This window comes from Vespa crabro, chromosome 9 (genome assembly GCF_910589235.1).
Source record: "Vespa crabro chromosome 9, iyVesCrab1.2, whole genome shotgun sequence".
NCBI classification, from domain to species: Eukaryota; Metazoa; Arthropoda; class Insecta; order Hymenoptera; family Vespidae; genus Vespa; species Vespa crabro.
Window position 1 is genome coordinate 6,253,588 of NC_060963.1, and position 22,547 is coordinate 6,276,134.

Below are 22,547 nucleotides of genomic sequence, written 5' to 3' on the forward strand. Positions count from 1 at the left end.
CAAATTACGTTCACGGACCAATACAGTTAGTAGTTCGTATTTTACGATATATAGAAACATGCTTATGTTATATTCATCGGTATGTTTTCATATTTTCAAAGAAAGGTGTACAAGTGTATGTGTATATTTTATATATATAATATATATATATATATTATATATATATATATATTATATATATATATATATAAATCGTTCGATCGACAAGAGTGACAAGACGTAAATCGAAAACATACAAAGGAAGAAATGTCCGTGCGAGATTTTTCCGATATATCTCATTTCTAGGATCGATATTTCCAAAAGGAAAAATATATTTCTTATCGCGGAATTTGTTTATATTATTATCTTTCTTTTGTATCTGAAAATGTAACATCCCTCTACATTTTCGATAGAGTTTCAATATTGAAAATGTCGATTCGTGAAATCTGTTATTCGAATAGAAATAATGCGAGCGTAGATAACGAATGAGTAGAAACGTAACTTCACAATTCCAGACACTTTACGATCACTTAAGGTGAACCATCTTTAAGAGTCTTCGAAATCCTCGAAACTTTCAACTTCTTTATACATTCAATTCAAATATTTCAAAATTCCATAATTTCACTTCTATTTATTTGATCAATATTTTTATTAATTAATGATGAATATTTTGTAAAACAAATGATTAGTATATATAAACATTTTTCTTGATACAGATAATTAAGTATTAGGATTATGTCACTTATATCTTAGTACTGATATTTTATTATAAATGCTGATCATTTGTTTAAAAATACTGATCAAATGTTCTTTTTTTTCTGTTTCTTTATTTTTTTCTTTTTTCAGATACTAACTCAATACAGCGTTATAATTTTACAAAGAGCCATTTTCGAATAGTAGCATCGATATTGAAACGAGCCGTTTTCCTTTCCCAATATATATTAATTTATCAAACTCGGCCTTCATTTATTAACAATAATAGAACAAATAAATGAAGAGAGAGAGAGAGAGAGAGAGAGAGAGAGAGAGAGAAAGGAAAGATGAGAAAATGGGAATCACCGCTGTGGATGACAGCCAAGAGCTGACTTTGAACGCGAAGCACAGAAATAGGGGAATTTGGCCGGTCGCAATCTCCACGAAGACAAACCGTCGTTGCTGCATTAAAACTTCGACTCGTTTCCACCCTCTTCTCCAACCCTTCTCTCTGTCTCTCTCTCTCTCTCTCTCTCTCTCTTTCCTTTTCTCTCCCTCCCTACTTTTAACCACCTACCACCCGTTATTAATCTTCCGTGCGAAAGTTGGCAACGCCTGGATATTAATCATGACCGGGCATCGCGGTAATTCCGTGGGACCTACTAATCACGGGGCAAGACCAATTAATTCGTGGCGTTATAGAGCGGTTACGTGTCCATGCGAAAAAGGGAGAGAGAGAGAAAGAGAGAAAGTGGAATTGGATCGGGAAAGCAACGATCGGTGCGACTAACCACATACCTATTTTCTCTTTTTTGCTTTTTATTCTTTTATTTATTTATTTATTTTTTTTTTGTTTCTTTTTTTCTAGACGTAAAAATTTCATATCACACATTTACCAAACGTTTCATTGACGTAACACTATAGGATAGAATAATTCGAGAAAGTAAATATAAGTAAGTAGAACGAATGACGATAAAGTTTAAGAGGATAGAACGGGAACGGTGGAGCATCAATTTTACGTGATATCTTTGGATTGTCGAACACAGTTGAGGAATTGAATACAACGAAGAAATTAGTAAGATCCTCGCGTCCTATCGCTTATAAAGGAGCCTTCGAGCTATGAACGTCTCTTCGAGAATAGAATTCCAGAAGCGTTGAATGGAAGGACACTCTCTGCCGAGTGTCATCGATTTCGAAAGTGGGAGACAGAGATCTTGAAAGTCGAGGGAAAGAGAGTAGAGTAAGAGCGAGAGGGGGTTAAAGGGAGTTGGAAAAGGGATACGTGTCTCTTCTTCAGGCTCCATTAGTTGGAAATCTGCTGCGGTTCGTAGAAAGCATCCGGACTGGATGGGACTTCTATGTCCAAAGGGCAAAACGTCGGTTAGGAAAGAAAGGGGGGGGAGAGATTGTTGAGGAGGAAGGCTCTGGGAGGTATACGCGTTAAGAAGAGAAGAGAAGAGAAGAAGATAGAAAGACGAAGAGAAAGAGGAGAGAGAGGGGAGGAGCGAGATAGTCGACCAATAAGCAGCTAGAAACTTGGCTCACTTCCAGACAGGAAGTAATACCGGCTTTTCTAAAAGTTGCAGAGTTCGCTCTCGCTTACTCTTCGTTCGGCTCTCTCGCTCGTTTTACTCGCTACCGGTGTGCGCGTCTTCGCTTCGTAAGCTACCCCTGGATGGACTCGTCCGAAGTAATAGTTTGGACGATGGCTAACGAGGGCGATTGTTTGGGGATGCTGATAATTACGTTAGTTCCTTCTCTGCCTATCTCCATCTTTCTTCCCCATCTTCTCTCCTTATCTACGTCTTCTATCTCTCTCCTTTTCTCTCTCTCTCATGACAGTTTATCCAGACGCGAGGATAACGAGCCTTATCCTTCTTATTCTTCTTGTATCTTCTTTCCTTTCGTTCGTAGTTCACCCAAAAACTTCACTCAAGCGAACGTCGAACTCAAAGTTTGCTTATTTATAACAAGCTTTTAGCGCAAAGGGTAGAGAGAGAGGGGTGGGCAGGAAAGAGAGAGAGAGAGAGAGAGAAGGAGATACAACGTAAACGAGATTTCTTCATAAAAAATTATAAATATTAAATCATATTTTTCTCGCTTGATCTTATTCCATGTGAAGTCCAAGCAATCGTTAATATAATTATCATTATATAAAATTTCTAAAAGAAAGGAAAGTTTTTTAAATCAAGAGACAGAGAGAGAGAGAGAGAGAGAGAGAGAGAGAGAGAGAGAGAGAGAGAAAGAGAGAGAGAAAGCGATACGATTTTACACACACGATTTGAGAGATGATGAAAACAATGCTCGTTTATTAATGAATCAGTTCGTGAAACTCGTCCTTTCTATTGGTATTAGACTAACATCACTTAGATCTCACTGACATAACTTCGAAATAGACTCCCATATCGTTTTCGTATCTATAGAATGCAAGTATGCGAATCCTTTCGTGCACTTTCACATACATACATATATACATACATATTAACTAAGAGTGGGAATAGGAACAGAAGGGATGTGTACTGAGATTTTACGTGGGCTCATAGAAATAGGATGCAAACGAGAATGCTTGTTAGTGAGACTACTCTCATACGAATCGTTCTCCTGGTTATTCTCCTTCTCTTTCTTGTTCTCTTTTATTGAGTAAGAGAGGGATAAAGGGAGAGAGAGAGAAAGAGAGAGAGAGAGAGAGAGAGAGAGAGAGAGAGAGAGACGAGATCGATAGGTAGCATGGAGAATGTTTACTTATTACGAGTAAACACAATCCATCATTCCCTTTTATCAATCCTCTCTCAGCGTCGTTGAAAACTATCCCTCGTATTGCGAAGATCCATGTCGACGATGCTCTTAACAGTTTATTCTGATACATTATGTCAAATTAATATCTTTTTACTTCGTAATAATAGTCCCTTTTTCATCCCCCTTTCTGTATTATCTTTATATTATTTTTATCCTCTTGTTCGTCATTTAATTTTAATATAATCTTGTATATATATAGGTACCTACAGTTTATACGAATGAATATTAGATTGAAATTTATAGTAATAAAATCGTATTATTTGATTTTTTTTTTTTTTATATTTAAGAGCAATATTGAATCAGTCGGACGAATTAACTAAAATTTGACTAAAATTTATATCTTCGTTGATGATAAAAAGTAAAAGAAAAAGAAAAGAATTTTCTCTAAGAAGAAGAGTATGTTAGATTTTAAATATTTTAATTCGCTTATTTGAAAATTATATTTTACAAAGTATAGAGATCATCAAAATTTTTTTTTATATAATATTAATATCACTTTAGAATATTATATCACTTTGTAATATATTTCATAGAAATAATAGATCGTTTTGAATTTTACGAAGAATTGAAGGATTGCTTCTTAAAGTACTCGATTATGTACAATGGCGACATTATCATAGGACGAGAGTATTGAAATAAAATAATTATATTTCTTTTGATTCAGAAAGTTGAGAGCTTTGTTATCGTCGATAATTCGATTCTAAAATCATAGCAGTCACATTGATTGAAAGCAACAAGGAGATACGATTAATGGAATACATTTTCTTTTGTTGCTTTGAATTGCAGTTAAACGATTATCAGTACTTCTCATAATTCAGTGATATCAATGAAAACACATTAAATTGTTTTGCGGATATCGCGAGGAACGATGACGGAATATTATTGAATCATTTTCCAAGTTATTCTTTTCGTTTTTGTTTTTTATTTTTTTTATTTTTTTCTATTTATAACCTTAATCATTGTTATATCATTCATGTATTTAACAATTAATTAGGGATACGAGATAAACGTTATTAAAATATTGATCAATACTATGATCCATTATTTTCTTGGATTAATATTATTTTTATAATTTTTTTATATAAAGTATCCCCTACAAAGTGATATCCTTAGAACGAACATTTGTCTTTCATCCTAATCGTTGAAAATCGATAGGGTGTAAAACATTTAGGGTAAATTGTTCATAAGTAAAAAAAAAAAGAAAAAAAAAATAAAACATGTCTCATAATTTTAAATGTTCCACAGAGATTAATATCGATTTGTTTTATGAAAGATTTTACTTTTTAGAATGTTCCCGTATAGAACGCTTGTTAAACACTTTTCTTATCACTTCGGTGTTGCTGTTACACATTCGAATAATAATTCGAAAACCGTTCGTCGACTATCACGGAAACGAAGCTTATTCTGTTCATGCTCTCGCGTGTGGAAAATCACGAAAGTTGTATGTTCTAGTTTTGTTTACACGGATGGAAAAGGGTGGGCATATATGTGTGATGGTTGTGTGTATGTGTAATAGATGTGTAATAGTGCATATACATGTACAAAAGGTTACCACGTTAGTGGAACTTTCCGTGCGAGGTGAGAAACACTTTATCATGGACATCCTCCACGTTAGTAGAACACTATACATATATCCAAAAGTCTGCAAAGCCTCGGCCCATTACCGAATCTTTACGACGCTTCGTAGAACCCTGCACTCACGAGTATTGTATTTTTGCCCTCTTTTAATTGAAACATTAATCTTCCTTTCCTTTTGTCTTTTCTTTCTTCTTCACCGAAGTATACACGGATACGATATCCAATAAACTTTCTTTTGTTGTTTACCTTCCATTTTATTTTTCCGATCGTATTAATTAAAAGCTTATTAAATAATGTCAATCCATTAATTCTTTGAGACATTTTGAAAAGTCAACGAGAGTTTCGGATGTGAAAAAAAAGACAGAGTTGTACATATTTTGAATTTTAGTTAACGTATCAAAAAAAAAAAAAAGAAAAAAAGAGAAAAGGAAGAATCAAGGTAGAATGAATGATTATCGATTTTACATGGATATTCATTTTTTACGAATTTCTTATCATGCGCTTTTAAGAGAGAGAGAGAGAGAGAGAGAGAGAGAGAGAGAGAGAGAGAGAGAGAGAGAGAGAGAGAGAGAGAGAGAGAGAGTAAAATTTGAGAATAAAAAAAGATAAATCTTGGGATCCATATTTCCTTGATTTTCGATAATTCAATTATGAAAAGTCTTGAAAAGAAATGAGACGATGTTATAAAAAAAAAAAAAAGAGAAGAAAAGAAAGAAAAATGTATATTGAATAATGCCACAGTGAAACATAATCGATGAGAAAGAATAGCCGAAGACTGATCGAGGCTTATCTCCCAAAAACTCAAAATTTGAGATTGAAACTGTACATCTTTCATTTCGTGCTGGGAAAGTATTATTTTATCAGCAGAAACATGATTCACATAAATTTTCATAGATAAGGATCAAAAATCAGCTTTCTCGAAAGGAGGATCTATTTTCTTCGCTGATCGAGCAAAACATTTTAGAGGTAAGCGTTATGACTTGAATTTGAAATAAACGAGGAGAAGACCGACCCTTCTCCGTCCTATCCGAACCTTCCATTTCCGATAAATGTCAAATGTAGCGTGGATTCAGATCGATAGTCTTATCAACTATCACCAATCTTTCAAGTTGGAATATATTACAAGAATAAGAAGACAATCTTTTCTCTCTCGAATTTACGGATTATCAAGTTTTCAATGTTTTTATAATTAGAAAACGAATATTAAATGAAGACAAAGAAGAACGTCATTAACGTCTTAGTCATTTGAAAACATTTATTGATTGGAATAAAAATAAAGAGAGCATTCATCAAATGTATTTACCATAATTTTATTCCATCGAATTAATATGAAATTATACGAGTATGAAATATATTATGAGATTTCGTTAAGACGAAGATGTAAAAATTATTTTTAGATATTCGGCTTGCATGCATATATATATATATATATGTGTGTGTGTGTGTGTGTGTATGTGTATGTCTACGCGTGCATATATATGCATATGTCATAAATGTTGAATATGAAATATCAGGCCAGATGAATAAAGTGGAAAGTTGCTTTAAGCCGATAAACGGTTCGATCGTTTCTACTCGTTTAACGTTGAACATCGATATCCTCTTTTCCGACGACAAAGGAGAGTCCTATTGCGGAAAGGGAGAAAGAAGGGTTGAGGGAGAGGGAGAATTGTGGGAAGCTGACGGTGACGAAGCCGAAGAGGGATGAGAACGACAAAAAGAGAGAGAATCAAGTACGGATATCGAATGAGAAACGCGACGACTTTCTCTTACGCTGAGCACAGTAACTTCTTTTCCACTCTGTGAAAAGTAACTCTGTAAGTTTAAGGGTGATTTCCATGGGAGGAGAAAAATCTGAATTTAAGCGAAGTAAGGATTCAAAGAAGAAAATCCAAAAATTTTAATTCTCCGCTTGATATTATCATATATAACTTAATAAGTAATTTATTGCATAAGATCATTTAGATATATTTTTATTTATCATACACTTAATCTTTCTTTATCATATATTATAATATATTTTACTTATGCAATTTATTACGGAAGATCATTTAAAAATATATTTTTATTTATCATACATTGGAAATATATTATCATATACTTAATACGCAATTTATTGAGTAAGATCATTAAAATATTTTTTATTTAATAAGAAAAAACGAAATACCTTCTTTACAATTATTCCGATTTATCGTAGATAGGATCACGAATAACAAGTTAATCATATTTTCCGTCATTTTTCATTGAATCGTCGTTCAAATTCATAACGATGTTTTCTATTTTTTTTTATTATGCAGGTGTAAAGAACCTGGAAGATATTTGAAGGATCTACCGCCTACTGCAGTAATTATTTGCTTTCACAACGAAGCCTGGTCGGTTTTGTTAAGGACGGTCCACTCGGTATTGGACAGATCACCGGATCAGCTGATACAAGAGATTATTCTCGTTGATGATTTCTCGGATATGCGTAAGTAATTCAAAAAAAAAAAAAGAGAAAAAGAAAAAAAAATTTTTTAATTATAATAAATCCTAATTAATCCCGTCTTATATTAAAGAAGATACTTATTAGTACGATATAATCGATAACGTCAATATACGTAGATATGTAGAAATCAAATAATATTAAGATTAATATCGAGATGATACTGATGATGATGATAATGATCATGATGATAATAATGATGATGATGATGATGATGATAATAATATGTGGTTATTAGAGTATTCTTGTTCAGTCAAACCGTTCGTTAACTTCGCGTCACTCTATGGTTTCAGAATAGATCGATTAATTGCAATATATCTCTCTTTGGTACAATCGAAACGTAACCACGCTTGATATGAATAGAATCGGATCTCCCTTTATATATATATATATATATCTTTATCTCTCTTTCTCTCGTTTCCTGCCTTTGTATATCCATTCCCGTATCATATTTCGATAGAAAATTTTTAAATGTCAATACGCATCGATCCCTATATGCTATCTGTTTTTCGTGAGATATGAAAGAAAGTTATTTTTTTTTCTTTTTTCTTATTATTATTTTTTTTTCTCTTTCTTTTTTTTTTTCTTTTGTTTCTTTACTTTTAGTGTTCTACATTTTTCCCCTTCATTCATTTGAATCGTTTTTTTCGCGTAATAAAGACTACAAAAGGGAAATCACAACATTGATGGTTTTTCGAGATCGTTGAAGATTAGAAATGTACGTCCCACGTATATCTGTAGACAAAAACAAAAAGAGAAAGAGAAAGAGAGAGATAACGAGAGAAAAAAACGAGTACGAAAATAGAAGAAAAGGAATTGGTCGTGCTAGCAGTTTCGTTTAAAAGCTCGAGATAAGCTGCCTTAGTGACCGGAAGTGGGCTTCATAAACATACTCGCGTGGACTTTCGTATAGGGGGAACCAACGCGAACTTACGTAACCGTGATTACCGATAGGGACCAACTGATAATTTTATCATAGAAACGAGATAATAAAGTTCCTTCTCTCTCTCTCTCTCTCTCTCTCTATCTCTATCTCTATCTATCTATCTATCTATCTATCTATTTCTCTCTTTTTCTCTCTCTCTTTATTTTCTACGATTTCCATGTTACCGTCGTTCAATTGCACGTCACGAAAGCGGCAGCTTTGTTTTGAACACGCGAGTTGATTCAAAAAAAATTTTTTTAAATAAAATTTCCTTCGAACTTTTTATATTTCACATTAAACAATCTATCACGCGCTTTCCTTTTAATCTTATTAAAGTTTAAAACTTATCGACTTTGTCATTATTTTTAGATGTATTTATAGAAAAAAGAAAAAAATAGGAGAGAGAGAGAGAGAGAGAGAGAGAGAGAGAAGAAAAGAAAAAAATTGAAGAAAAAAGAAGAAAAATTTAAAAAAAAGAATACATAAAAAAAAAATAAAAAAAAATAAAAGGAACGTTAGAGGTAGTCAATCTTCTTTATTGTACCGCAGAAAAGGTATGGCATAAAAACGCATTTTACATTTACATCAAAATCCAATTTGTGTCAGTCCACGCAGGTGTGTGTTAATAAAATTTCCTCGTTTTTGTGCGTCATCATTTACATCATTCTGACGAGTCAGACGACAGAAAGACAAAAAAAAAAGAAAAAATAGAAAATGGTGTTGTTCAGAGAGCAAATTTTTCCTCGTTACGAAAGTGAAAAAAGAAAAGAATTGGGAGTGGGTGCTGTAAGCCTTATCCATGTTTCTTTGGTTTCTTCTTCTTCCTCCTCTTCTTCTTCTTCCTCCCCTTCTTCTTATTCGCTCAAAGATGCAAATGGTATGCGGGCTCAATGTAAGTTCAACCGCGTCGCGAACATTCCGAGGATTTTATCGATTTCCTTGGCCATTTCCATAGAGCAAACAGGAATGGAAGATAGCGCGCGGGTCACAACGATCCGCGAACGGAATCCCTTTATAAACCATATCCATAGTCAAGCGCGCTTAGACCGTGTAGATTTAGGATCACTATCCTGGGTCTCTTGCAAAGCTATTGTAACGTAGAATAAATCAAGGGACGTCCACTAATTACTTCGGCCTTCTGAAGCGCACTTCTGCGGTCACCCGTATCCTCATAAATCTAAGTATCGTGTACGATCATTGTATCTTTATACGGTCAGTCTATGTTAGATATTAGGATACAGAATCATTAACATTTTTTTATAAAATTTTATATATATATTCGAGTTCTTTCCATTATCTAAAGAAAACGTTTAAATCAAATATATTTTAATGAAATATAAACAGTTTTTCGGGAAAAAGGAAATATTATGTTCATTAATAGTGTATATAATGGAGTACCGATATTTTTTCATCATCGAAATTAATATCTCATGAAAACGTAGAAAGGTTATTTAATTCTTTTTTTTTACAAAAATAAAGAAAATATAGATAAGTTTCCGAACGAGAATATCGTTTTATAACTATTACATTTGATAGAAGTTCTCTAAACAAATTCAATTGTATGAATATAAAAAAAATCGCAAATACTGTTTCTTTTTTTTTTTGTTCTTTTTTTTGCATTTGCATAACAGTTTTTATAATTTATGAGTTAATATAATTTTTATAAATATTACCATCCGTATTAAATCTTACAAAGACAACAATTCAACAAAATAATATTGCCTTTATTATACGCCATCAATACATATCATTAAATATTTTAGAACATATACCGAATTCCTGAGAAATATGTACATATTTCGAACAGTGTTGATTGTTTGAATAGTTTCAATGTATTAACGTGTAAATAACCTGTTACATATACTCAAGCGAAATGCGAAATTTAAATCGTAAATTGGAAAATATACGGCTAGACGCGTGTGTGCATGCGTTCGTCTAGAATAAATTCCAAATGAAAAGAAAAAATCTTTATTTCGTTTTCCATTGTATTTTTAATTAAATTCAATGAAACAGGATATCGAACAATAGAGAAATATTGGCTTTTTGAAACTTGTATTCGTTTTTTTTTCTTTCTTTGTTTTCTTTTGTTTCTTTTTTTGATAAAAGAAAAAAAAAATGAAAGAAAGAAAGAAAGAAAGGAATAAAAAAAAAAAAAAAAAGAAAAAAATCATCGATCGATCGTTCGACAGCTCATCTGAAGCGGCAGTTGGAAGATTACATGATGAACTATCCAAAGGTGAAGATCATTCGTGCTCAAAAACGAGAAGGTTTGATCAGAGCTCGTCTACTTGGTGCATCCGCTGCCAAGGCACCGGTCCTCACTTATTTGGACAGTCACTGTGAGTGTACCGAAGGATGGCTCGAACCTCTTTTGGATCGAATCGCACGGGATCCAACGACGGTAGTTTGTCCTGTGATCGATGTTATCGATGACACTACACTCGAGTACCATTGGAGGGACTCAGGTGGTGTGAACGTCGGTGGGTTCGATTGGAATCTTCAGGTAAACCAATCCAGGCTTGACTTTAATTTAAGTAACGATTGCGCGAGAAGGAAACTGTCCGGATAAATCCGGAGATGGAAACGTGAGTAAGCGAAGTGAGATTCTCCGTTTCCTTTTCCTTTCAGAGACGTTCGAAGGAATTTTAATTAGAAAACGTCGATTAAGACTGAGAACTGTATAACGTGAATTACCTCATCTTTATCTTTCAGTAATATAATCTTTTCTTTTTTAAAAAAGAAGCAAAAAGTAAGAAAGATAGAAAGAAAGGAAGAAAGAAAGAAAGAAAGAGGAAACAAGTAGAAAGTTGGTAGTTGAAATTCTCTTTCTTCCTTTCTTCTTTTTTCTTCTTTTCTTGTTCTTTCTTTTCTTTTTTTTTTCTTTTTTTTTTTTTTCTTTTTTTTTTCATTTCGCGAGAGCGTCGTTATGCTAAATAGTCTGTCAAGTTTACAACCTTCTTTTCTGTTTTTTAATCAGTTCAACTGGCACGCGGTACCGGAAAGAGAGAAGAAAAAGCATAAGAATCCAGCGGAGCCTGTTTGGTCGCCAACGATGGCGGGTGGTTTGTTCTCGATAGATCGTGCTTTCTTTGAGAAACTCGGCACATATGACAGCGGATTTGATATCTGGGGCGGTGAGAATCTTGAGCTGTCCTTCAAGACTTGGATGTGCGGAGGTAATATAATTGTTTCGAATTTCAGATACGATCGATGTAAATCTTATCACACTTTGATTGATTATTGATTCGCGATAATAAGATGAAAGAAATTACTTATGTAAGTCGGAGTTTCAGTTTTGGCGGTCCCAAGAAAAAAAAAAATTTCTTTTTTAAAAGTTTAATACGAAGTAAACTGTCCTTTAGGCACATTGGAAATCGTGCCGTGTTCGCACGTGGGTCATATCTTCAGGAAGCGTTCCCCTTACAAGTGGCGTAGCGGCGTGAACGTGCTTAAGAGGAATAGCATAAGGTTGAGTGAAGTGTGGTTGGACGAGTACGCTAAGTACTACTACCAAAGGATAGGTCACGACAAGGTGAGCACTTCTCTTTTGCTGCTTGAATAACCTTTCTACCGCTCGGTTTTTAGCTTTTCTCTCTCTCTCTCTCTCTCTCTCTCTCTCTCTCTCTCTCCCCCTTCCTCCTTTTTTCTCTTTCTTTCTCTATTTCTTCTTCTCTTTCTACTACTTTCTCGGTTTTCGTTTACGAGAAACTATGTGTGGCTGCTTAACTTCGTGAAATGTGACATACGAGTTTTCTCGAGGGTGACAATGCTTGCAAGATTTATCACGGATGTTTCTGCGAAAAGAGATTCCAAGTGAAATTGATGAAAATTTTATGAGACCGCATAGATCGTTTGTTTTTAATTTTTTGTTTTATTTAAAAAAAGAAAAAAAAGGAAAGAAAAAGAAAAAAAAGAAAACGAAGAAATGAAATGAAATGAAAGAAAGAAAGAGAAAGAGAGAAAGATATAGTGTATACGTGTATATATATATATATGAAACACAACGATATAAGCTACACAAGTGGTCGATGATGGAAAGGAGCATGACTCGGGACTTCTCGTAAAAAGGAAACCGTAAACGATCGAGGAAGGTTCGAGTAAAGATAACTCGCCTGTCTTGGCTTCTTCTACTCCTGGCTATAACGATTTATCGTTTATCGTCGATCTTCATTCGTTCCTTGTCTTCGGGCCTGCCACGATCGATGGGCCGAAGTGATCAAATAAAATGGATTGCGACGGTAGTTCGAACTTCTTGACGACCAACGATGTACATACGTCTTCCGATTTTCACATTGACATCCTTTCTCGAGCGATAAATAAAGGAAGACAAGTGAAACGACAAAGGAGATTTCTCGATCATAATTCGTTATTGAACGTTTGCCATGATTGTTCGTCAAATTATGAATCGAATCGTAAAAAGATTATTTCCTAAATAACTATATAAAAAGGATTATTTTCTAAATAGTATATATATATATATATATATATATATATATATAAAACATAACGATTATTTTGGTATTGATTATTGATGAGAAATTATAGAAATGAAAATACAAAATGTACTAAAACTTAAATTGATTGTGCCATGATATATAACGATTTAATCGATCGATCGTCTTCGTCGATGGAGTATATAAAATTATCAACTAACAAGAATGTAAAACGATCGTATCATTTAATTTAAGAGCCCTCAAAATAACACCGTTTATTCGTATATTCATAATTCGAAAATACACAGGACTAACTTTAATTAAAATCTTAGTCATAGCTGAAGTACCGTACAAGATCATCTGTTCTTCATTTTGCATTTGGAAGAGCTTTGGGTTCTTGTTCATCGAAGTGTAAAGATCCTCCTTCTCTCTCTTTTATTTCCCTTGTCCTCACTCCCCTCGTATGCCCTCTTCCCTAAAGTCTTTCCCTTTTCCTTTTTCTTCCTTCTTTTTCAGCCGAGTAAGCATCTCGGCAGGTAAACTTTTCGAACTTATGATTTACGATTTTTCAGGGTAACTATGGGGACGTATCGGAACGTAAAGCCCTGAGGAAAAAACTCGGATGCAAGTCGTTTAAGTGGTACCTAGACAACATTTACCCGGAACTCTTTATTCCAGGCGAAGCCGTAGCTTCTGGAGAGGTAAGATCTCCGATAGGATGTTTCTCGCGCTTTTCTTTTCTTCCTTTAGGTTTGTTAGGGGAGCATTCCTCTTTTCGATAGAGCAAAAGACGATAGATGATAGAAGAAGAAGAAGAAAAAGAAGAAAAAAAAGAAGAAGAAGAAGAAGAAGAAGAAGACGAGATAGAGATGCTGACATCGTACCAATGCCAGGAAACAAACCCGTGGGAAAGGAAAAAAGGACGAATGGTGTTTCCTGTAACAACGCCGCGATGTCTCTTTGATCCATCAAAGCGTCGAATTACAGTTCTCTCACAGAGAGACTTCTTCTTTCTCTTCTTCTTTTTCTTCTTTTTTTGCGTTTTTTCTTCTTTTTTTCTTTCAGGTTAGACTGCTGCTGGACGCGTTTGCTTTTCGACTACTACTTTTTAACTTTCTTTCTTTTCCTTAAAACTTTTTGCATATTAAATTTCCCCTCTTGTTATTTTCACTTAAATTTATCGTACGTTTCTCCCTTTTGAAAATAAACACTTCTGTCTGTAATTACTATAGCGATTCTGAAGGCAACGTCTACCGTACCGTCAAACGTTAATTACTATCGTTCAACGCGTTTTACAGTACTGTGCGTTATTCTTTATGTATCTCTCTCTCTCTCTCTCTCTCTCTCTCTCTTTCTTTTTTTTTTTGACCAACCAATATCGTTTCGATTATAGCTCGTTTGTTTACTGGCTTCGTGGCGACTCGTAAGCCCGTGGCAAAATTCAAAAGCATTGTGTTCTACACATTGCCGGATATGTTTTAATCGAGTTTCTCGTTAATTAATTTACAGTCCTTTCTCTCTTTCTCTCTCTCTCTCTCTCTCTCTCTCTTTCTCTATCTATCTATCTATCTATCTATCTATCTATCTATCTATCTTTGTACGCCGAGGGCACTATTATCACGATGAAAATTCGTTTACGAAATCGGAGATGATAATTCACGTGTCGTATAACTTGCGACACGATCCCCCTGCAACAACGTCGATCGCACATTAAAGAGAGAAACGAAAGGGACGAATTACTGAAACTGAAAGCAAGTTAGGTAAAGTTATACGTTGTAAAAGTTACAATTAAAATGTTATTTATCGGTGTGAACTTAGACGGTAGGATTGTAATCAGATTAATTAACAACGGGCTTGCTAAGGAAACGAGAGAGGAAGTAGTAGCGGAGTAAGGAAAAGCGGAACGTTGTAATATCCGAAAGAAAACAACACACTTTAGTAATTTCATTCGTTAATGAAATTTTCATTGAAATTCTTGTCTGATAATTCTTGTCTGATAATTCTTATTTATTATTCATTCGTATTAGATATTTTATTAATTTGTTAATATCATTTATTCGATCAATGAAATTCTATTTATTTGACGTCATAATCGAGATATCTTATAAGAGACGATAAAAAAGAGAGAGAGAGAGAGAGAAAAAAAAGAAAAGAAAAATTGTCTTCTATCCTTGACGAACAAGAATCATCTTAGAAGTAAGCGGGTCCTCTTTATTGACACTTTCCGGGCGATGCACCAATTGACATGCAAATTTCGCGTCGGCTTTGGCCTTTCATCGATCACGAAGCAAACAGACTATATAATCGATTAGCCGCGTCTTCAATGGGCAAGGTAAATGTACTCGCATAGCTAGCGACGCTTCGTGGCTTTTGTTCCGTGCTCCTCCAATCCGATCAACTCGCGAGGTCCTCCTCTCGGTTCGTTACAACGTCCTGCGGGTGTAGGATTGTTAGTGGCAGAGGCGATGATTGATGCCGACGAGCTTGCGACACAGGAAACAATGGGTTCGATTGGGAAACAATGCTTGGGTCGCCTCGATTGTCGAGGCAATTTCGATCGGGTTGGATGCGCGAGCCTTCTCCTAGTCCGACTTCCAGGATCGGAAATCGATTCGTCCGCGATCAGCCATCAGGAATTCCCTTGGTTTTTAAAACGTAGAGAGAAGAAGAAATGTCGGTGTAAACTAGATAGCAACGTGTGTCTACTATCGAATCCGCTCGTGTGTTTATTGAACTTGTACGAATGCGAGGATATTCGACATTCGTCAATTGCCACTTGATATCGTTCGATTTGTCTCTAGAGCGTATCGATATTGTACAAGAGTCGATCTTTTATATATATCCGTCTTCTATATTAAAGGAAAGAAACGGATAAATATATCAATAACTGAATGACCGTGCCAAATGTTTGAAAGATTTATTATTTTACAATTCTTCTAGTATGTGCTTGATCAAAATCGAGATTATCGATATCCTCAAATGTGTAACCGTCTAAACCGATTTGATTTTGATTTCTCGCAGGGACTGTTCTAGCAATACAGTTTTAATTTCTCCCTCGTTACTAACGATCAGTCACGATCTTGATTTATATCCGTACCACGGAGACACTCCTCTCGCATTCGTAATCGCTAAACGATCGATCTTGTATAACGCGTGTCATTTCGTTCAGTGAAATAGTAATGATTAAGCTATTTCGATTGACATCAAAGTCCAATAATACCTATCTATATTTTTCTAAATCGATTTAATGCTTAAATTAATAAAAAGAAACGTTTCTTTATCGATACCCTATTATTGTTCGGAAATTCGTCGAGCAATTTCCGTTTCGTTCTTATTGGCCAATGGAAAAGCGCGTCTTGAAAGCAATACGTCCGTCGATCGAACATGATAATAGAAGCCAACGGAATCCGGTGTGGAGTTGTGCGAATGGTATCGAGCGTTATTTTATCCCTCTTTCCCCACCTATCCCTGCTCCCGCCCCATCATTTTTTTTTCTTTTCTTTTCTTTCCTTTCCTTTCCTTCCCTTGCCTTTCTCTTCTTTTCTCTTCTCTGGTATCCAACATCCGACGTATTTCGAAGCGTTATATAGAATAGGGAACGCGTTCTCCAATATTTTTCCTAGAGACAGCAAGAGTGTGGATAGCGAGTTGGAGGTAGATGGGACGAAAAGGGTTGGAAGGATAGGTGGGGAGGAATGAAGGGTGGAAGGGAGGGAGGTTGGGAAGTGGTTGTAAAGAATAGACGATAAAAAGGAAGAAGAGATTAAAGAATGAGCAGATATATTCAGGAAAAAGCATTGCACGCGGCTTCTCGCTACGCTCCGGAATGTCTCGACATGCAAAATAACAATTTCCATGCTCGAAAGGCACGAAGCCGCCGACCCCGTCATTCCTCTTATCCTTTTCTCTTCGTCCTCCTCCTCTTCTTTTTCTTCTTCCTCTTCCTCCTTGTCGTCACTCTCGTCCTCTTTGCTTCGAAGGAGCAAATCTTTTCCTTTTTCTTCTTTTTCCGTTTTTTTTTTTTTTTTTACGTGCCATAAACTCCCCACCGTCCCCGATTCTCATCGCGATCCTGAGTCCCCTTTCCTTCTAATCCATCCTTTCGTCTCTCTCTCTCCCTCTCTCTCTCTCTCCCTCTTTCGTTTCTTTTTCTTTTTTGTTCAAAGGGAAGCGCCGATCTTCCACTAAATCACGTTGACGCCTCTTCTCGCGCATCGGTGAGACGACCGTCGCATGCTAGGATGGATAAATGGGGTGGCAAGGGGTGGAGAGGATTTATAGTAGTCGCTGCTCGACGAGCCTGTCCAGAAATCGTGCACAGCGTGAATAATTTCCATTGCACGTGTTACGCTTCGTACGTGAGCCTCGACAAACGAGACGAGGTTTAGTCGGTAGGCGAAGGTGAGAAGAAGAGGGGGGAGGTAAATGCGATTTTCGAGTCGTTTCGAACGTTCTCTCTCTCTCTCTCTCTCTCTCTCTCTCTCTTTTTCTTTTCTATCTTTTTTGTGTGCCTCGTGCAACGCAACTTCCTCGCGTTTCGACACTGGCGAGGCAACCTTCCGAGCAAACGTTTAAAATTATTAGATCGTATAGCGTTCGATATTGATTCGTTTATTTCTCATTTCTTGTTCTTTTTTCTCGTTCTTTTCTTTCTTTCTTTCTTCCTTTTTTTTCTTTTTTGAACTCCAACGTGAAAAATTATTTTCAAATTGTCTCTTCGTCTTCGTCGAAATTTTCTTGGATAAATCGTGAAAGGAAACGGTCTTTCCTTTTTTTTCCTTTTTTTTTTTTTTACATTGACGTCGAAAGATCAACGCTCTTCGCATTGAGAAATTCTCGCACGTCCGGCAGGCTGGAAAAAGGTTGTGATAGAGAGTTGGTGGGACAGCCTCGGGTTATTTCAAAATCTCTTTTCGTTTGCCCGAATCGGACCGTAGCCGAGAATCCCCGACCGTGTCTTGAAAATTTCAAGAAACTATCGGATGAGTTAGCGATAAGTCACTTAGTTTTTTTTTAACTTAAAACCAATGACGAATGCAACTACGACGACTAAAACTACGACTATGACTACAACGACTAAAACCACGACTACGACTACGACTATAACTAGGACGACAAAGACGATGACGACGACGACGAAAGAGCGAAGAATAGGAAAAAGAAGTAAAGTAGGAGGAGCAGGCATGATATGAAAAGAGAAAAAAGAGAAGGTAGAGAGTGCCCGAGGTAGACGGAGAAAAAGGAGAGAAAGATGAAGATGCTCGCATTTGAAACTGCAACGACCACAGAATTCTTGCGTGTCAGTAAAATCAGGACTGCTGACCGAGCTTCGTGACTGAATGCATTTTACGTAGACACGTAGATACTTAGATACGTATGTGCATACGTATGTATATGTGTGTGTGTGTGTGTGCGCGCACGTTCATGGTACACACGTTCGCGCGCGCTCGCTCGCGAGGATTTCTTTCGACGTAAAGTTCGGGGGCTTCGTTTTCTCGTTGCCGATTTGGTTTCAGCTTCCGCTTGAAAAATGAGACAGTTCGATCGTACGGCCATGTAGTCCTGACTTTTTCCCAATTTCTTTCTCTATTTCTCTCTCTCTCTCTCTCTCTCTCTCTCTCTCTCTCTATCTATCTATCTCTCTATGTCTCTATGTCTCTCTATCTTTGTCTCTAGTTCTCCTTCCTTTTCTTTATTTCTTTTTTTCTTCCAGTCTCCCCTGTACTCGGAATAAAAAAGCACCGGCGAAGGCAAAAAATGAGAAAAGGGAAGGCGATAAAAATGTCGAGCGCATTTTCATTCGATCCCTCTACTATCTTCGTTAACTCGGTGCGACAGCGTAATTTTTATAAGGCGACTAGAGAAGAACGAATATTTATCGCGCGATGTTGTAAACATTCTTCCCTTAAGCGCACTTAGTTTGCATCCTTTCTTTTTGAAATGATAATTCACATGGGACTCGCTTGGAAAATGAGAAATTTATTTTTCTTTTTTCTTTTTTTCCCCTCTCTCCCCGCCACCTCCCCCCCCCATTTATATTTCACTGACAAAGCTATGCATATACGATTGATATCATTCGTGCTTTTATCTTTTTTCTTCTCTCTTCTTTTTTTTTTGTCTTATTTTATTCTTGTCTTTCTTTTTTTCTTTCTTTCAGATATTTTTTCGAGAATTACTTGGAGATATCATGATGAGAATAATCGTTATATTTTTGTATCGTTTATAATATTTTGTTTGATTTTATTTCAGGAATACCGAATGGAATCTTTCTTTGTCTCTCTCTTTCTCTTTCTCTCTCTCTCTCTCTCTCTCTCTCTCTCTCTCTTTCTGTTCCATAGATACGTTGAATTGAACTAATCGTTACTAATGATGTTAATAATGATATTAATCCTAGAGATATAATCGTACTAACATTAAACGACGGCAGGTACGTAATCTTGGAGAAGGAGGCAACACCTGCTTGGATTCCCCGGCACGAAAGGCTGATTTGCATAAGGCAGCCGGACTCTACCCGTGCCATCGACAAGGAGGAAATCAGGTAGAATGGATATACCAGCTGAACGAATTTGCGTCTTCCATCGATCTTTCATGAAAACTCGCCGTTTCTCTTCTATACTTTTTTATGTCGTTCGTATTCTTGTGTCTGAGGAAAAAAAAAGCTACGATCTCGCATCTTTATCTCGATTTGATACGATTTGAAAAGAAAACAAACTTTTCGTTTATTTTTTCAATTTTTTTTTTTTTCTTCTCTTTTAATTCGTACAAAAGAAAAATAATAATAAACAAATGGAATAGTCGAATCGACAAGATGCATGATATCGTCGTTTAATCGTCGATCTATAAAGTAGTAACAATGTTTTTGTATATAATCTTTGCATACTGCACGATCTTATGTGATTTATGTTTGTTTGTTTCTCTCTCTCTCTCTCTCTTTCTCTTTCTCTTTCTCTCTTTCTCTTTCTCTTTCTCTCTCTCTCTCTCTCTCTTCCATGCTGTACTTTCCAACGAATGGAAGGAGGACCAAGGAAAGTTAGCTTAGGGATACGCTTATGTGTTTTAGTCGTAAGAAAATAGAAGAATCAAAAAAGATAATAAAATAGCGATCGTACGATCAAAGACACATATGTCAATTATGTGAAAGAAAAAGAAAGTAAGAAACAAAAAAATCAAAAAAATTTTGTATCGAATTGTTAAACGCAGATAAGACAGCTCGCTAGCGGAATATGTATAGACTCGCCAGGAAAACCGGAAGACCTGCACCAGGCCGTGGGCTTATATCCTTGTCACCGACAAGGCGGCAATCAGGTACACGAATCTGGACACGTCGCGATACAAAGGGGAAAAACAAATAACAACGAATTAGTATTTCGGGGCACGCGGTGTCTTACTTACTAACTCCTATCTCGTATTTTTAGTTTCGGGGGTATATGTGTGATTAGTTAATGTTATTTATTATTATTATTATTATTATTATTATTATTATTATTATTATTATTATTATTATTATTAACTCTGTTGGTGGTGTCGGTATTTAGAAAAAATTGTTGTTTTTATCGTAAATTTATTGTTAACAAAAAAAAAAAGGACGAACGAAAAGAAACGAGAAAAAAAAAGAAAATCAAAAAGAAGATCATCGGAAACAGATTTTCTAATTTTCTTTTCAATTCATAATAACATGAAGAATAAGAATATGAAAGAAGGAAATAAATGAAAGAATAAAGAGAGGACACGTCCGTTAGATCGTCGTTAATCTTGGCTCGTTTAACGTAATTAGTAACGTCGCTAATCTGGTACGGGTGCTCATCAATCGTCGTACCTCCTGTCGGTGCGACGATCTATAACAGCATTCTCTGTTGGCGTAGCTATCCATTTCCTGTCGTCGTTTATAATTTCTGAACGATCGATGTAAAGGGAAATTCTCGTTGTAATTTTGAATGGTAGTACCGGCGCGAATGATGTTTCCTTCTTTAAATGATATCGAAGAAGCAAGATATAAAATGAAGTAATAAAATATAAAAAAAAAAAAAAAGAAGAAAAAAGAAAATAAACCAATAAATCGATAAATAAAGTAATAAGAAATGAAAACAAAAGATAGAAAAGCTTTTGAAAATCTTTAATCTTCGTCTCATCTTTTATTATTATTGTTAGTTCGATAACGTAAGCTTTTTTTTTTTTTTTTTTTTTTTTTTTTTATATATATAATTTTTGTAAAAGATAATGCATATCGAAACACTTGTTCCCTTTACTTTTCTTAATTCTTCTAATCTTTTACGGTAAACGGGATGGATTACGGTCCGACAAATCTTTTCTTGGATGATCGTAGAATGTATAATTTCGTTCGCGCCCTACTTACTTGCGTAATTTTTGAGAATTATGTATTTTAACTATTCGTTTTTTTTCCTTTTTTTCTCTTTCTCTCCCCTCCCTCCCTTCTCTCTCTCTCTCTCTCTCTCTCTCTCTCTCTCTCTCTCTCTCTCCCTCTCTCTGCAAATCTCCAACTTTTTTCTTAGTGTGCACCCACGTGTTCTTGCTTTTCGTCAAGCCGCCAGTTTGTTATTAACAATAGCCGTAGAAAACTCTTGCTACTTTTCAACACTATCTTTTTCCATAGTGTCGATTAAAAAAGCTCTCATTCGTGTTTAACAATTTCAACGAATACGGCCTCGCTATACAATTGCCAAAACAATTAGTCGTTACTCAGTGGAATGCGATCCGTACAATTTAACATTTCCATTTCTTCATTTCAAACAAAATCGCTGTTTATTATTACGTATTTTACATTTTAATGAATTTAGTTTACCAATTTGAAAATTATGAAATTTATGAAAGTCCTTTCATTACCAATTCTACAGTAAATCTTCAATTTTCATACTTAAAAGAAAGGAAGAAAAAAAAATGAGAAAAATATGTTTAAAAAAAAAAGAAAAGGAGAGGACTTTTATACTTTTTCTATTTCTCTTGCAATTTCTTTTTACTACTTTTTTTTTGTTTTTTTTTTTTTTTTTTTAACCACCGGCAACAATGTCCACGTATAAACGCGTTATTAATTAATAATTGTACGACGAACGGCTCGTCGACGATCAAATGTGCAATCTCGTTAGCGAAATTATATTGTCGCGCACGCATAATGATATTTGCCGACACATTTCCTTTCTATCCACGAAGCATAGAGAGTGTGACGCATGGCTAATAACATCTCGGTATAATGCATGCTTGCCACGATTTCTTGCTTCTCGTTATCCCAAAAGCCTGTAAATTCTAATTGTTTCTATTGTACTTACTCTCTTCCTCATCCCTATCTGTCTCTCTTTCTCTCTCTCTCTCTCTCTCTCTCTCTCTCTCTCTCTCTCTCTCTCTTTCATTTTCTCTTTTTTTTTCTATTTTTATCTCTATGTATCATGTACGTAAATTAAAATGATTCCGACAACGATATAAAATATCAATTGCTATGGTATATATTAACATATCAATTTAACGATATATAGATCATTTTCTTTTTCCTTTTATATATATATATATATATATATATATATTTTTTTTTTTTAATCTTGTTCCAAACGCAATATACTTTCTAAAGGAAAATCCCTGTCGTACTTTCGATGGTATATCGCCTTTGAAGAAGAACTCGACATTTCCGGGAATTCGTACGCTCGTTTTACCAAAG

At 35.3% G+C, this 22,547-nt stretch overlaps 1 protein-coding gene across 11 annotated transcripts in view; it reads left to right on the forward strand.

Annotated features, from left to right (window-relative positions):
- The window catches only part of LOC124426743 (putative polypeptide N-acetylgalactosaminyltransferase 9), a 174,126-nt gene that overhangs the window by 147,921 nt on the left and 3,658 nt on the right, over positions 1–22,547 (forward strand). For 10 of the 11 annotated variants that reach the window (XM_046968804.1, XM_046968809.1, XM_046968807.1 and 7 more), the window contains 6 exons: positions 7,341–7,510; positions 10,640–10,953; positions 11,428–11,626; positions 11,813–11,982; positions 13,456–13,584; positions 19,311–19,421. In XM_046968804.1, the coding sequence (XP_046824760.1) occupies positions 7,341–7,510; positions 10,640–10,953; positions 11,428–11,626; positions 11,813–11,982; positions 13,456–13,584; positions 19,311–19,421 (1,093 nt within the window). Of the gene's footprint in view, positions 1–7,340; positions 7,511–10,639; positions 10,954–11,427; positions 11,627–11,812; positions 11,983–13,455; positions 13,585–19,310; positions 19,422–20,083; positions 20,189–22,547 lie in introns of all 11 variants that reach the window. The other variant, XM_046968815.1, reaches the window with a different exon arrangement.